Source organism: Poecilia mexicana, unplaced genomic scaffold (genome assembly GCF_051168715.1).
Source record: "Poecilia mexicana isolate PSO_F unplaced genomic scaffold, ASM5116871v1 scaffold_21, whole genome shotgun sequence".
NCBI lineage: Eukaryota > Metazoa > Chordata > Actinopteri > Cyprinodontiformes > Poeciliidae > Poecilia > Poecilia mexicana.
Window position 1 is genome coordinate 13225922 of NW_028263390.1, and position 13223 is coordinate 13239144.

A 13223-nucleotide genomic window follows, 5' to 3' on the forward strand; every position below is an offset into this window, starting at 1 on the left:
AGAAGTTGAGCTGCTGGCTGCTGTTTGAGTTGAAATTAGATTTATAAAATTTTTTTTTTCTGGTTATGAAAATTAAATGTTGTGGCTTATCACTGGGCCAGCAGTGCTGCTGCATAAAATCAGACGTTCTCCTCCTTTACACACACTTCCTTTTTCCCCCACCCATCCCACCACACTCTCTCTGGAAAGTTCCAACAAAGGCTGGAAAAGCATGGATTTTCCTTTCAGATCTGAAGTGTGAAAAAAAAGAAGTGAAAATCAAAAGTGTGAAAAAAGAGAGCTGGAAATATAGTTGTGTTGCCAGACTTGATTTCCAAACTCATTGTCTAAAAGTTGCATTTAGCTTTCCCTCCATCCTTCAACCCATCCATCCAACTATCTAATCTTTAACCCATCTGTCAGGGCATTTATTTATACATCTGTCCTGCTCTCCTTCCATCCATCCATCCATCCATCCTACTCTTATTGAGCCTTCTGCATGCCTTTAATTCCTTTTTGTTTAAAACTTTAAGAATAGGCTAAAAATAGACTGAGAACTTGATATTTGAGTCTGCAAAAGGGAATTATAAACCACTCTCAGTCCAAATATCCACTTTCTCTTTCTTTTTTTCCTGGGCTATTCTTCCATACTCCGTCTTCCTAAATCAGTCCTTTCTGGCCCGGTCCACCCCTCCTCCCCTCTCTCTCTCTCTCTTCGTATGAGGTAAGGATGGGGGCACGTGTCCCAGGGGAGACGCTGTTTTGTGGTTGGAGGGGAGATCGGCGGGGGGAGGGGCTACATGGTGGAGTGGAGGGAGGGGAACTGATCCTGTAGAGAGGATGAAGGGGAGGACGGGGCGAGTGTAAACTGTGACTGCAGGCAGTTGATGCTCAGACCTGAGCGAGGGAAGGATGAGAAGGCGACATATGGAGTGGAGGAGAACGTAAGAGGACAGTCAGGGATTCCACCCCTTTGGATATCGCCAGGTTAAAGCGACAAGATGGAGACATGACTGTGTTTTTCTTTTTTTTTTTTTGTCTTGTTTGTTGTGTGAAGATGTAAATAAGTTGCCTTTTCCCTCCTCCCCCCCTCACCTCCCCCCACTCAGGTGAGGTTTTTGAACCCAGCACGCCTGAATCGTCTCCGGCCCCGTCAGCGAACGGGGCGTCCGAGAAGAACATGGTGACCCCTACTCCTACCGCTACCCGACCCAGAACCACAGAGGACCTCTTTGCTGTGATTCACAGGTAGGAACTCATCACAACTCCCCCACAAATCTCAGGGGCCAACTTCAGAAATGTAATTCGTTCTCCTGAGCCGCGTCTTGTTTATCCGAACCTTCTGCTCAACATCCAATTCCCTCTTCCTCACAAACCGATGAGCTCCTTTCCTCTCCGTCACCCTTCAGGACTCGATTTCTTTTCCTCCACCTCCACCCCTTCACCTCTCCGATATAACTTTAGCAATCCAACACCGTCCAGCGTTGAAGCAAGCCTCTTCCGGGCAGTTTAACGACAAGACGTGATATTTCAGAAGCCGAAATGAGTCATTAAATGTTCATGAAGGCATCTGTGCTCATTTAGTCACATTATCATTGCTCACTCTCAACAGGAGAGGAGGGGGGAAAAAAAGACAGTTTCTTCATTTATTATTAACTATTGAACACCCTCAAGTCCTAATCTAGGTTAGAGGCCACTGGAGACTTTCCCATCTTCAGTCTTCACGTTTCTGCTCTCTGTGACACATTCTGCATACGTTGCTCTGCCTTGCTCCGCATAAATATCCCATGCAGCCCGCCAGTTTGTGCTCCACGGTCACGTGCGACGGCAGCGGCAGTCGGACTTCTCCCTGAGCTTCACAGCGTTTCATTTTCGCAGGATTTTTATCTCCGCTCAGAAGAGGGGTTTTTCGGTGCGTTCATGGCACCCGTTGCGTCACGTGTACAAGTGTGGTGGTGTGTTGTTGTCGTGCAGCCTAATTAAAGATGAAGACTGCATGCAGCTCGCAGGCGAGTTATTTGTATTTGTTTGGCACACTCCTCCTCCACAACACCTCCGGAGGGGGGACGGAGCGTAAAGAATAATTTCACATTAGGATTTCTGGAAGTGCTAGACATTTAGGGATTTTTTTTTTACACCTGTTAGTGATCACAATTGGAGGTTTTTAGCAGCAAAATGGGCAGAAATTTAAAACGAATTGGACATGTTGAGGCGACACACATTCAGTGACTGTTTCCTTTTCTTAGGACGAAAAAGATGTGTGCAGCAGGTTGCTTAATAGAGGTAGTAGTGTCGAGCAAAAAGGAGATGAAGGATTCATTAACCTCTATCGCTAACCTCTATCTGATTTTTATTAAACCAATAAAAGATTTTAATCTAATGCCTTTGATCATCAGAGGGGAAAAAAAAAAAAATTCCTGAATTTTCAACGCGATCGCTGACTGGAGACAGTAAAGGAAAAATTAGCCGAGTTTAAACTCTGACCAAGCAGTTGAAGCTGGGAGACACCAAGTTATTTTTAGCTTTCACATCTGGTTTCTGTGGGGTTTTTTTTTTTTTAGTTACTGATGAACTTCCTGTGTGAAAAGTCTTCAGAGCCCAGGCAGAAAACTTACCTGAAATAAAACACTCCAAACCGGCCAGGGGGAAGAGATCGATGGCGTGCTCGGAGCTCGGTCTCGTATTGCACATGTTTTCACCTCTAGAACTGTTGATGCTGTTCAGTGTGCCGTTATCACGGTCCGCCGAATTCAGGTTCCCTATCTTATGCAATGCTCAGGTGACAACAGCGACTTGCAGAGGGAGACTGCAGGGATGAGATCGAATTTAGGCCAAAAATGCATTTTGAAGTGAGATTCCTCCAATAATCGATCATGTTTTCAGTCCTCCCTCTTATGACCTTCAGCGAGAGCTTTATTTTTTTCTCTTTTTTTTTTTCCCCTCCTGTTTCTAAATAGAGGATTTTTTTTGCAAAGACTAGAGGATTACAGATTCTACATATGTCCTTCACATATCGGTACCTTGAGCATCAGGTTCCCACTCTGCATTTTCAATGCATTTAATTACGTTCTCACAGGGGCGCTGCTAGGCGTACTGGGGGCATGGGATCAGACTCTTTTAAATAAAACATTTACTCTAGTGTTCTGATTTTAATCACTTTGGTCTGAATGGAAATTTTACTCTGTACACTACTTAGTGGTGCACAACAGACAAATATCCTGTAACTCTGTCAAAAGCTTCTGGAGATCCCCACCGGTGCTTGAAATCCTTAAAGACGCTGCAGTTGAACCTGGTGTTTTCTTTGTTTTATAAGTGCTTAAATTTTGAGTAAAGTGTTTAAGGTTGCTTCAAATTGTCTTTTTTTTTTAATGTTGCTACCAAAACCTAACAACTTACTCTTGTTTTGCGTTGCTAACCTGGTAAAGCAAACCAATAAAACTGCTTTGGGGTAGATTAATCATTATTTCTAAGTAAGAATTGTGTAAAGCGCTTCAACCATTTTTTTAAAATATCTCTACTCATTAAAATTAGTTGAATTCTATCAATTTCTAGATCATTTCATCTGAAACTGATTTAATTAAAATAATTATATTAATTTTAACTCATTCCAGTTTGTATTGACTTAATCTTTAGACGAAGCAGCAGATATGTGTCTATTTAAATTTTATTAATAAAACGGAAGAACAAAACATTAACTCAGAGAGTCTCCTTTAAAGTACCAAGGTTCTGCCGTCTCAGAGGTGCAATAAACCTGCTGTAGTTTTCCTTCTGCAGTGTAGAGCAAGGCTGCAAAGTGCTGATGAAAATATAGCAGAGGTGAGAAGGTACAAACGGTGCTCTACGGAGTTTCTGCATTGTTTTATACATAATTATTTCCATTTTATTTCTTGAAAGGCGTAAATTGACTCGATTGTTCAGTGCGAAAAGGACGTTTATTAGTCTTTGAGAGGGCGTTATTATGATTATTATGACATTATCAATACAGTTCTTGAAAAAGGTCTCAAAACAATATTTGTTGTCCAGCAAAATTTGTTGGAGCGGCCGGCGTATGCAAAGTACCAAACAGCCCTGTCAGAAGAACTTGAATGACAGGCACTGAGCGATACCTGAAATCCCCTCAATTTTTATATAGTTCTGTTTGTGTGTGATGTGTTGTACTTAGATTTAATGTACTTGTTGTTGTTGTTGTTGTTAATTTAACCCTTGAACTCACCGTTCCTCTAAACATGTAGTGAAGCCAAAGTCGTCTTTGTGTCCGCAGGTCCAAGCGGAAGGTTCTGGGACGTAGGGAGTCTGAAGAAGAAAAGTCCCGAACTGGGAGCCAGCCCCAGTCTCCACCGTCGACCCCCACCAGCCTGTCTCCGGGGGCGGCGTCATCGCTGCCCCGCCAGGCGGGCTCGATCCAGCGCAACCTCCGCAAGACCTCCACCAGCAGCGACTCCTTCAAGGCCCTCCTCCTCAAGAAGGGAAGCCGCTCCGAGACCAGTTTCAGGATGTCTGCCGCCGAGATGCTTCGCTCCACTGACCCTCGCTTCCAGCGAACACGCTCGGATGGCGCGTTGGACCCCGCTCTGGCTTCGCCCACCTCGCCGATGACCCCCAACAGCCCCTCCAGCTCTCCCAGCCGAGGCAAGAGGGCATCCGAAGTGGAGTGGAGCCGCTACGAGGGCCTGTCGTCGCCGACGTCCTTGCCCTACTCGATGGGCATCTCAAAGTACGGACGCTCTCGCACGCCGCCGTCTGCCGCCAGCAGCAAATACAACGCCCGGAACAGAATCCTCAGCAGCCCCATGACCGTGATCTGCGAGCGCGAAGGAGAGCTGGCTGAGAACGAGAACGGAGAAACCGCCGAAGATCTGTCCAACCCAGCGGTCCGGACTCTCTCCGTGCTCACGGACTCCAATGGCACTTGAAGAGCTGAGCTCACGTGGAACATAACCTGGAAGGGGGGGTCCGAAGAGGGGCATCCCCGAACTCCAGCCCCCTTTGCGCTGCCTCTGAAGGAGGGATCTGATGCCGGTGGTCACCTGATCACGAACCACGCAAACCTGTCTGAAGTGGGGTAAAATGGCTCTGCTCCTATGATTTCACTCAGTCTTCTAGTGACTCACCTCCTGTTAAAAGAAGTGGTTCTTTAACATCTGGTGTCTTTTTATTTAAATGTTTTAATCATCCCTCTAGTTTAATTAAAGAACAAGCATTTGGGGGCAAGCTAAGGTGAATTGAAGGAATCAGAGTTGTAAACATTTGACTTTGCAGCTGTGGTTTTTGAAAAGACTGGAATGTAAAGACGTGGTTTTTGCTCAGCTTGTAAAAACTTTCTGTGTTTCGCTGACTGGCTTTCGAAAGTGACTGAAAGCAGCACCGTTTACAGAGTCGAAGTGAATGGAGGAGCAGGTACAGCAGACAGAAAGCCCGACGGTACACCTTCAACTGTAGAAACACCAGCTTTTTTACTTTGTGCTCGCAGCTCTGCCATTAATGTGTTGAGTGGTCCACGGGACGTGCAGAGGGGCTCAGTGCTGCCACCTAGAGATGGGATCAATGAGGACGATACCAAGACTGGATGAAAAAAACAAAAAAACAAAAAACAAATCTTGACTTTTAGTTTGTAGACTTTGCACTGTGCATAGATCTGTTTCTGTTTGTGACTTTGAATTATGTTTTAAAGATCGTTTTAGTTATGAGTTGTGTTTGGGAGTTAAATATGAACCTGTAAATGTATATTAAAAGATCTTATTTTATTGTCCAGGTCTTTTAGTTTTCATGTGGGTAACCAAAGAGTTTATTATTAAACAGAACTGGCTGTTAATCTGAACTCTGCCTGAGGGTGTGTTTTTGTCTGGCAACAAATCTGTTTGATGTTTGTAGAGCTTAAATGGTTTCTTTTACGATGTCTGACTAATTGTTTTACAAACTATAAAATTTTAGAGCCCTGTGTTTACTTCTACATCGTTTTATTTCTCGTTGCAGGGCGTTGGGATTTTACTTATTCATTATAAGGAGGGTTACTTCATAGTTCTCATGTCAAATTTCAGTACTCTATACTTTTTTACATTTAGATTGCTGTATAAATACAAATAATTACTTTGGCAATAATTTTCTGTGCTCAGGAATTAAATATGTAACATTGATGATCGAATGTTGCACGGACGGATGGATGGATGGATAGATTGACGAATGGATGGTTCTGATTTACAATGGACTGATGAACCAACAGATGATGGATGTGTACAAAACTTAGACAGCTGGATTGAGAATACAATCTGGAAGTACAAGACCTGGAAAAACCACTAGGCCTCCATAGATTTCCAGGTTGCTTAGGAGACGTGAGCGTTTGATAGACATTTCTGTTAATATTCCTCCTACTGCTCCTGTCCTCATTCCTGACTTGTGTAAATCTGTTTCTGGGGCTCACAGCTGGGTAAATATGCTCCCTTCAGATTTATGAACCGAACTGACAGGCATGTGATGTACCAGCCGTACCAGCCTGTGTGCCTCTCAGCCTCTGTGTGGCGATGACCGAGCGCTTGCTTGCAAACATCTCAGTTCTGCGGCTTTGTTAGAGGCCGGTTGGCAGATAGGGGTGGGAGTGAAGTGCCAGGCTCCATTTGTACGTCTGTAATAAAATTTAAAAAAAAAAAAAAAAAACAAGGTGATATTTAAATATGTCAGTTCTCTCTGTGTGTGTGATGCAGGGCCATCTGGCTGCCTGACGCACCAAATCATATCCTCATTAGCGCCGTGGTCATGCCATGCTCCTCGGTCATCTGGAAAGCTCAACCCCCTCCTCTCCTTTTTCCTCTTCTGTGGGGTCATCAGTTACATCTCCTCCTGGGCATCCTCGTTAGGGATCTGAGCAACAGTGAGCCGTTCTGACTCCACACTGTCCACCAGTTCAGTAAAAAACTTTAAAAAAAAAAAAAACAAAACAAAAAAAGCTTTCTGGAAGGTATTCTCAGAGGAACAGAAAAACAGATCTCCTCATACAGTTTCGAGTGATTCAGCAGTCACCTGTCCTCCACAAGCTGCCTCCATCTGGCCATCAGATGGGAATCAATACCCTCCCCTCCCGGCTATGATCACACTCCAGACGCTTCCTGCTGTCCTTCTGTTAGCACGTGCATCTGCGCGGCATCTTCACAGGGTGTGACTAAAAAAAGAAGAGATCAGCAGAGTAATCTGGAATATTTCCAGCCATGCGACATACTGCAACCTGGTCAACATGCTGCTCCGGTTCCCCAGTGTTGGAAAACTAGTCGGTGTTTAGGTGCCATTTGAATTGTTGATCACTTACCTTGTTGTTTTTTTCTTCTTCCTCCAGGAGATGCTAGTGGATTTTAAAAATGTACAAGTTAAACATGTTAAAATCTTGAAAGGCTTTTAGGGAAATGTGATGTCCTGTTTTCCTTGTGTGTCTGGTGTTTTAGTCATGCTTCAAAAAGGAATATTTCACTGTAAGATATTGACACATATGAGATTTATCAGGTTTTAATACATGCAAGCTCATTTGTGTAAACTTGGTCACATTTAGATGACGAATTAAAACAAACACTGAGCATAACATAAGAAAAATGTGTTGCACGTCATGTAATTGACGAATGGATTACCCATTTATGCATAAAGTACGTAGCCTGGGTTTTTTTACACAGTCTGGGAAATTATCAAATTCAAAGTATTCAGAATAAGGATGGAAAAATAAATATTAGCACGGCTGATCTTTCAAGATACTTACATTTTCAAAACTTTATTCCTAATCTTGTAGTTTAAATTTTTTTATATCCTTTCATCTGTCCATCCATCCATCATATGTCAGCCATTTGTCCTCTCATAGCCAGCTGGAACGTCATCGACCACACAGTAATTATCCAATGGCAGGCTTGTAACTGTTTGGTCCGTTGAATGCAGGTGGCAACTTTCAAGTTTCAGTTAATTCTTCACCAATTCCTCCGCGGAGTGGCAGCTAAAAATGCCCGACTCTGGCATTGAGATTCAAACAGGAATGTTATGCATTTGTTTCCAGCTACGCCTCAGTGGGCACCTTAAATTACATTAAACTGAGTTTGTGTTCTAAAAGAGAAAAACAAAAAATTCTGCTGAATGTCTGAACATGATATTGGGAACAATCCAGCCATAAATAAAACGAGTGATTCAGCAGAGACGAAGCTTAGGAAGACGAGGGCAACACGAACAGCGGCGAAGATCTGATCCGGCCGATAAAAGGTCACGATGGCCGGGAGTGTGGAGGGCAATCAGAACGTTTCCACATCACAAGTTAAATGTCACCAAATGAATTGTGGAGGTAAATGTAACAAAAGTAAAAAAAACAACATGAACATCGATTAGTTCTCTTTATTGCTGATGAAAACGCTTTACATTCAACATCACATTAGAAGCAATTAATCAAGAACATTGCATCACACAATTACTCATATGAAAAGCTCATCTTAGTGCTTATGACTGCCTTTCTGTAAATATTGGCAACACACTATAAATCTAAAAGTGTCGCAGGTTTGAGCCACACAGCACCACCTGCTAACTTTACATGCCTTCATCCATCACCAGCTCCAGAGAAAAATGACAAACAATGAGTTTTCAGCGGTGCGTCCAGAAATGGTGACTCGGTCATTAATCATAATGGATCTGATGGGAGAGGCTGCGGGTGAGGTCTGAGACCAGATAAGCTGGGATTTCTCAAACTGACAAACACCTAGCAGGGCCAAGTGATGTAAAAGTATAGAAATATGAGTTCTGTGTTCATTTTCCATTTATCAAGACGTTAGATAACAGACCGAGCGGAAAGAAAAGAGAACCTTGGTAGGTCTGGAGGAGCTGAAGAGATTCACAGCTCAGGTGGGAGAATTTGCATGCTCTGAATGAATCTGGCCATTATGGGAGAGTGTTGAGAGAAAGGAAGAAAGTCCCTTTTTTTTGTCTGCACAAGCCATGCAGAGGACACAGCAATCATGTGGAAGGGGGAGTTCTGGTCAGGTGAAAACTACATGGAGGCGTTTAGCCTATATGCAGAGAGCTTTGATAGAAAGGTGGGGTTAAACGTCTTGGGCGGGGTGGACTTCAAATTGTGGTGGAGGTTCACAGCTAAACAGTCAGAGCTCATTCATTTGTTAGAATCGGCCAATTTCTACATCTGAGTCCAATTAAATGTGGCAAAACTGGAAGGTAAATACCATAAAAGACTTGCAACAGAAGGAAGTTTTTTTTTTTTTTTTACAAAATATTGACTCTGGGGTGCTGGACAGAAATGCTGCCAGACTGTTTTTGGTAAAAAACAAAAAATAAAAATTGCTGTAGTGTGGCAAAAATGGGAAAAGTTTGAAATCATTTTCAAGTGTTGTTGAGCATCCTAACGAGAGATGGGACAAGATTTTGGTCTGTTTTTTCCCAGATGGAGCAACAGCAGCAGATGCTTCATAAAACCACACTGGCCCCTTTCATATTCATTACATGTTAACAAATTGTTCTGTTAGTTAATAAAATCTCCTTTAAAACCAGTAAAACAACATTCACAATCAAAAGCAAAAATTATGTTATGCATGTAAATTATGTAAAGATTATGCAAGACAAAAAAATAAATAAAACATCAAGGCACTTTTTAATCCAGTTAGCGCCACCTGCTGGACATGTAGTACCAATCACTGCTGCATCTTCCAAGTATTTGGTCTTGTCATCAACATCAGTAAGTGCTTTAAAACGGTAAATTACCGACTCATGCTTTTCAAACATTAGTCTGAGCGTTTGTTAAGTTGCTGCTAGGTGCAACTTCACTGCTGCTCTGCTTTCTTGAGGACCCACACCTCGTTCCTGCGGTTGGTCAGTTTGAAGGGGCTGTCGTATCCGGCCGTGTAGTACGGCTTGTCGACAAATTCGACGCCGTCCCTCTTCAGGCTCTCCAAAAGCTTCAGCAGCTCTTCCCTCTTCATGTTCTCATTGGAAAAACCACCATAAGTCCTGGAAATAGGATCATGAATTAGAATTTAAGCCCTTTATATTTGCGCGACTATATCTAAAAGAAAAATAAAGATGCACATTATTTGAATTATTATTTTTTTTTTTTTTGCTAAAGAGGTGATTTAATATTTGGCACGTACAACAGATCTAAAGTAAGGTATTTCACATGCAAATTAGCTGTAATTGGGCATATCCCTGTCCACTAGATGGCAGTAATGTGCTTTCAACATCAACCTGGTTTGAGTTACAAAGGTTAGAAACGCCAACTTGACTGGAGGTTTGATGTGAATGATGCAATGTTCATCATGTTGTTCAATCAAATACCAGAACCAGATATGCCATTAATTCAATTAATTACAAATCAACAACTGACTCTCCATGGCAACCAGACCCACAAGTCTATTTGCCAATGCTACCAGGACAGGAGACATCCCATCTGCGTTTTTTGGTTTCTTGCCAGTGTCCGTTACCTGACGTATGCAGTGAACTCTTTCCGGTCCTCCAAGAACACGTCGGGGTCGGTGGGCTCAGGCGGGTTTCCCTGAAGCTCATCTGGGATGTAGAAGGACACGGTAAACTGAGATTCGCAGGCGGGGCCGGCTCCAGGGTCCACGCGGCACGAGACCGGTGCCGTCATCTCCACCTTGGTCTCTAGAGAGGGAGGAAAAAGCATGCAACAGGTGCCCGGTTTGAGACACGATGAGCTTTTGTTGGGGGGATATCGGGTTCGCTTGCTTGTATCAAAACTTTGGTGCAAAACGATCCCTGACCAGATGGTGGATTGAAAAGATTAAACCCCGTGTTTACAGGCAGGACTCTCCCTCTGACGCAGACTTCAGCATAGAACAACACAAACAATATATAACATCATCAATAATGCTACTGCAAACTGCTGAGTCACACAAAAGCAGCGCTGCCGCCGCAAACTGCTGAGCAGGAACTAAAGTGCCCTTTCTCTTGCATTTATTCATCAACTTCTTTGTCTTGAGCTGCAGTTTATCTGCACGTTTCTTCACTTGACTGGTTCTTTCTAATAAAGTGTCTAATATTCTGTAAAGTTCAGTGCTTTGGATAAGAAAAAAAAAAAAAACATCTCTCAACAATGGATGCACAAAGTTACAACAAAATATGGTGGCTTATCCCCCCGCCCCCTCTTCTCTGTTCATGTGACAAAGTTTCACACGGACTCACTGGTTTTGTTGTTGCCCTGAATGTAGCGGAAGAGCCTGCGGAAGCCGGTGCTCGTACATTCATCACCCTGCATCCCACTCACAGTGGTGCTCATCCACCTAGTGGGATGGTAGGTGCGGATCTCATAGTCCTGACCCTGTTAAACAAAGACCCATAGTCATTAGAGTTGAGGCTGGTGGTGTTTTCACTTCTGGGCTATGCATTTTCTTTTCAAATGATCACAATATCATTAATGCTTCTCTAAAAAACAATACACATTGTTAAAGCGGTTTTTGATTTAATTATAATAGCCTTCAGTCTTCTTTCAGGGGGCATCTCATTTTTACATACTTCTCCTGATTGTCACCTTTGAACAATGAGATCCTTTTTAATTTGTTGTTAACTCTATGTGAACGATGGCTTTAGCTAAAGGACGGACATGAGTAAATGTCTAGAAATGCTCAGACTTTATATGCAGCTTAATCAGATTTAGCAAAATTGATGACAGGCTGAACTCAAGAACACTGAAAGTTGGATTTTATTAGTTTAAATAATTTTTTTTTCTTCCTCTAAGTTGTTTTTGTTGTAACAGATTTGGTCATTTTGGTGTGCCGATAGTTTGAAATCTCTAAAAACTGCAATTTCATTACGGCTGCATACACTTTTTATATTCACTGTATGTAAACACTGAATATAGTGACTGTATGTCTGTCAGTGTTTACAAAGCAGACATTTTGCATATAAAAGTTGTACATAATAGTAAATATAGTATATTGATACAATTTTGTTGTTCAAGTCCCTTTTTCAACCAAAACTTTTTTTAAACTAAAATTAATTTTATAGAACAAAATGTTTGCAATAGTAAAACTGAGTTTAAAACATAGCACCATTCCTATTTGATCTAAATGTTTTACTCAACTAAAAACAATTCTCTGTAGTATTATTAAGATCTCAATGACATATTAAAAAGAAAAAAAAAATCCCCAAAGTGCAAAATGTTTCATGTTCATGGTGCATATTTACCCAACAGCGAGTAAGTAAATAAAGCCTGTTAGGATGGAGAAAAAGAAAATGAGAACCATTTTATCTGAGAACCAGATAAAAATGGTCCTTAATTTTTATCTGAGAGGTTCAGTCAGTGAATGTGTTAAGAGATAATAAGACCAGCTGTTGAATCGTGTAACTGTGAACCGAGTTCATCGACATCATCCAGAAAAGTGGTCCCATGACAGTCGGGAGGACAGATCATTTAAAGGTCTGAAGTTCTGGTTTTATGAGCCAACTGAGAATAATTTACCTTCGGCTCCTCTGCTGTGAATTTAGGACTCTGCAGTCCGGTGGAGAAAAAAGTTTGTCCCAGAGCTTTCAGCATGACTGACGGGCAGCTTCTCCTCAAATAAGAGAAAATCCTCAAATCTTCAGTTTTCAAACTTCTGGAAACAGCTGAAGATCTAAGAGTGAAACCGCACAAAATTAGGTTACATCATCACCAACAACGCCCTGTTTTTAACTTCTAGCTTGAGTGTCATTAAGCAACCTTCATATCCCCAACTTTAGATACATCCAACTGTTTCATTTCTAACATTGCTGCAAAAATAATGAAGCAGTTACCTATCGATAAGCGCGTTTGATCCTCTCCACGGTGCGACGAGCAATGTTGCGTTTCACAACAGCGCTTCCTGTCACCGACCTCTGACATCTGATTGGTTGAGTGACTCAAACTTCAAAATAAAAGACCCAATTGTTACATGTTCAAAATGAGTCACAGGATGAGTTACAAAACTGGCGATTTTGGCAGGTTTCAAAATAATGTCAGTCATTTTAGATTTATGTTACTTAAAAATGGTTTCTTGGTGCAAAACATTTAAAAACATTTCATTCAGTTCAACCAACAATGGTAAAGAAGTGTTCAAAAACCTTAAACAAGGTTGTTGTGGAGACACTTTTTATTGGATATGTCACTGTCAATATGGAGCAATTTCATGCTAGCATCAAATTTTCTTTTAGTTACTTAAATGGCCTGTTGTCTTGCCTTCAGCATTATTATTATTATTACGGATATTATTGACCCATTCAGAAGAGCGACAGAATTTGGGTATTATGAA

The 13223-nt window shown here is 42.0% G+C and overlaps 2 protein-coding genes across 8 annotated transcripts in view; one reads left to right on the top strand and one right to left on the bottom strand.

Annotated features, from left to right (window-relative positions):
• Positions 1 to 5797, top strand: part of nhsl1b (NHS-like 1b) — a 96226-nt gene extending 90429 nt beyond the window's left edge. For all 7 annotated transcript variants that reach the window (XM_014968010.2, XM_014968329.2, XM_014968256.2 and 4 more), the window contains 2 exons: positions 1089 to 1227; positions 4241 to 5797. In XM_014968010.2, coding sequence (XP_014823496.2) covers positions 1089 to 1227; positions 4241 to 4892 — 791 coding nt within the window. In that variant the 3' untranslated portion in view covers positions 4893 to 5797. The remainder of the gene's footprint in view (positions 1 to 1088; positions 1228 to 4240) is intronic.
• A 2519-nt stretch (positions 5798 to 8316) lies between these two features.
• On the bottom strand, positions 8317 to 12841 carry hebp2 (heme binding protein 2). The gene is made up of 5 exons (XM_014969440.2): positions 12730 to 12841; positions 12416 to 12569; positions 11140 to 11275; positions 10419 to 10599; positions 8317 to 9948 (listed from the first exon to the last, which is right to left on the bottom strand). Exons 2-5 carry the CDS (start codon positions 12488 to 12490, stop codon positions 9762 to 9764), a joined length of 579 nt encoding a protein of 192 aa, XP_014824926.2. The 5' UTR covers positions 12491 to 12569; positions 12730 to 12841; the 3' UTR covers positions 8317 to 9761.
• Positions 12842 to 13223: the final 382 nt, after the last annotated feature.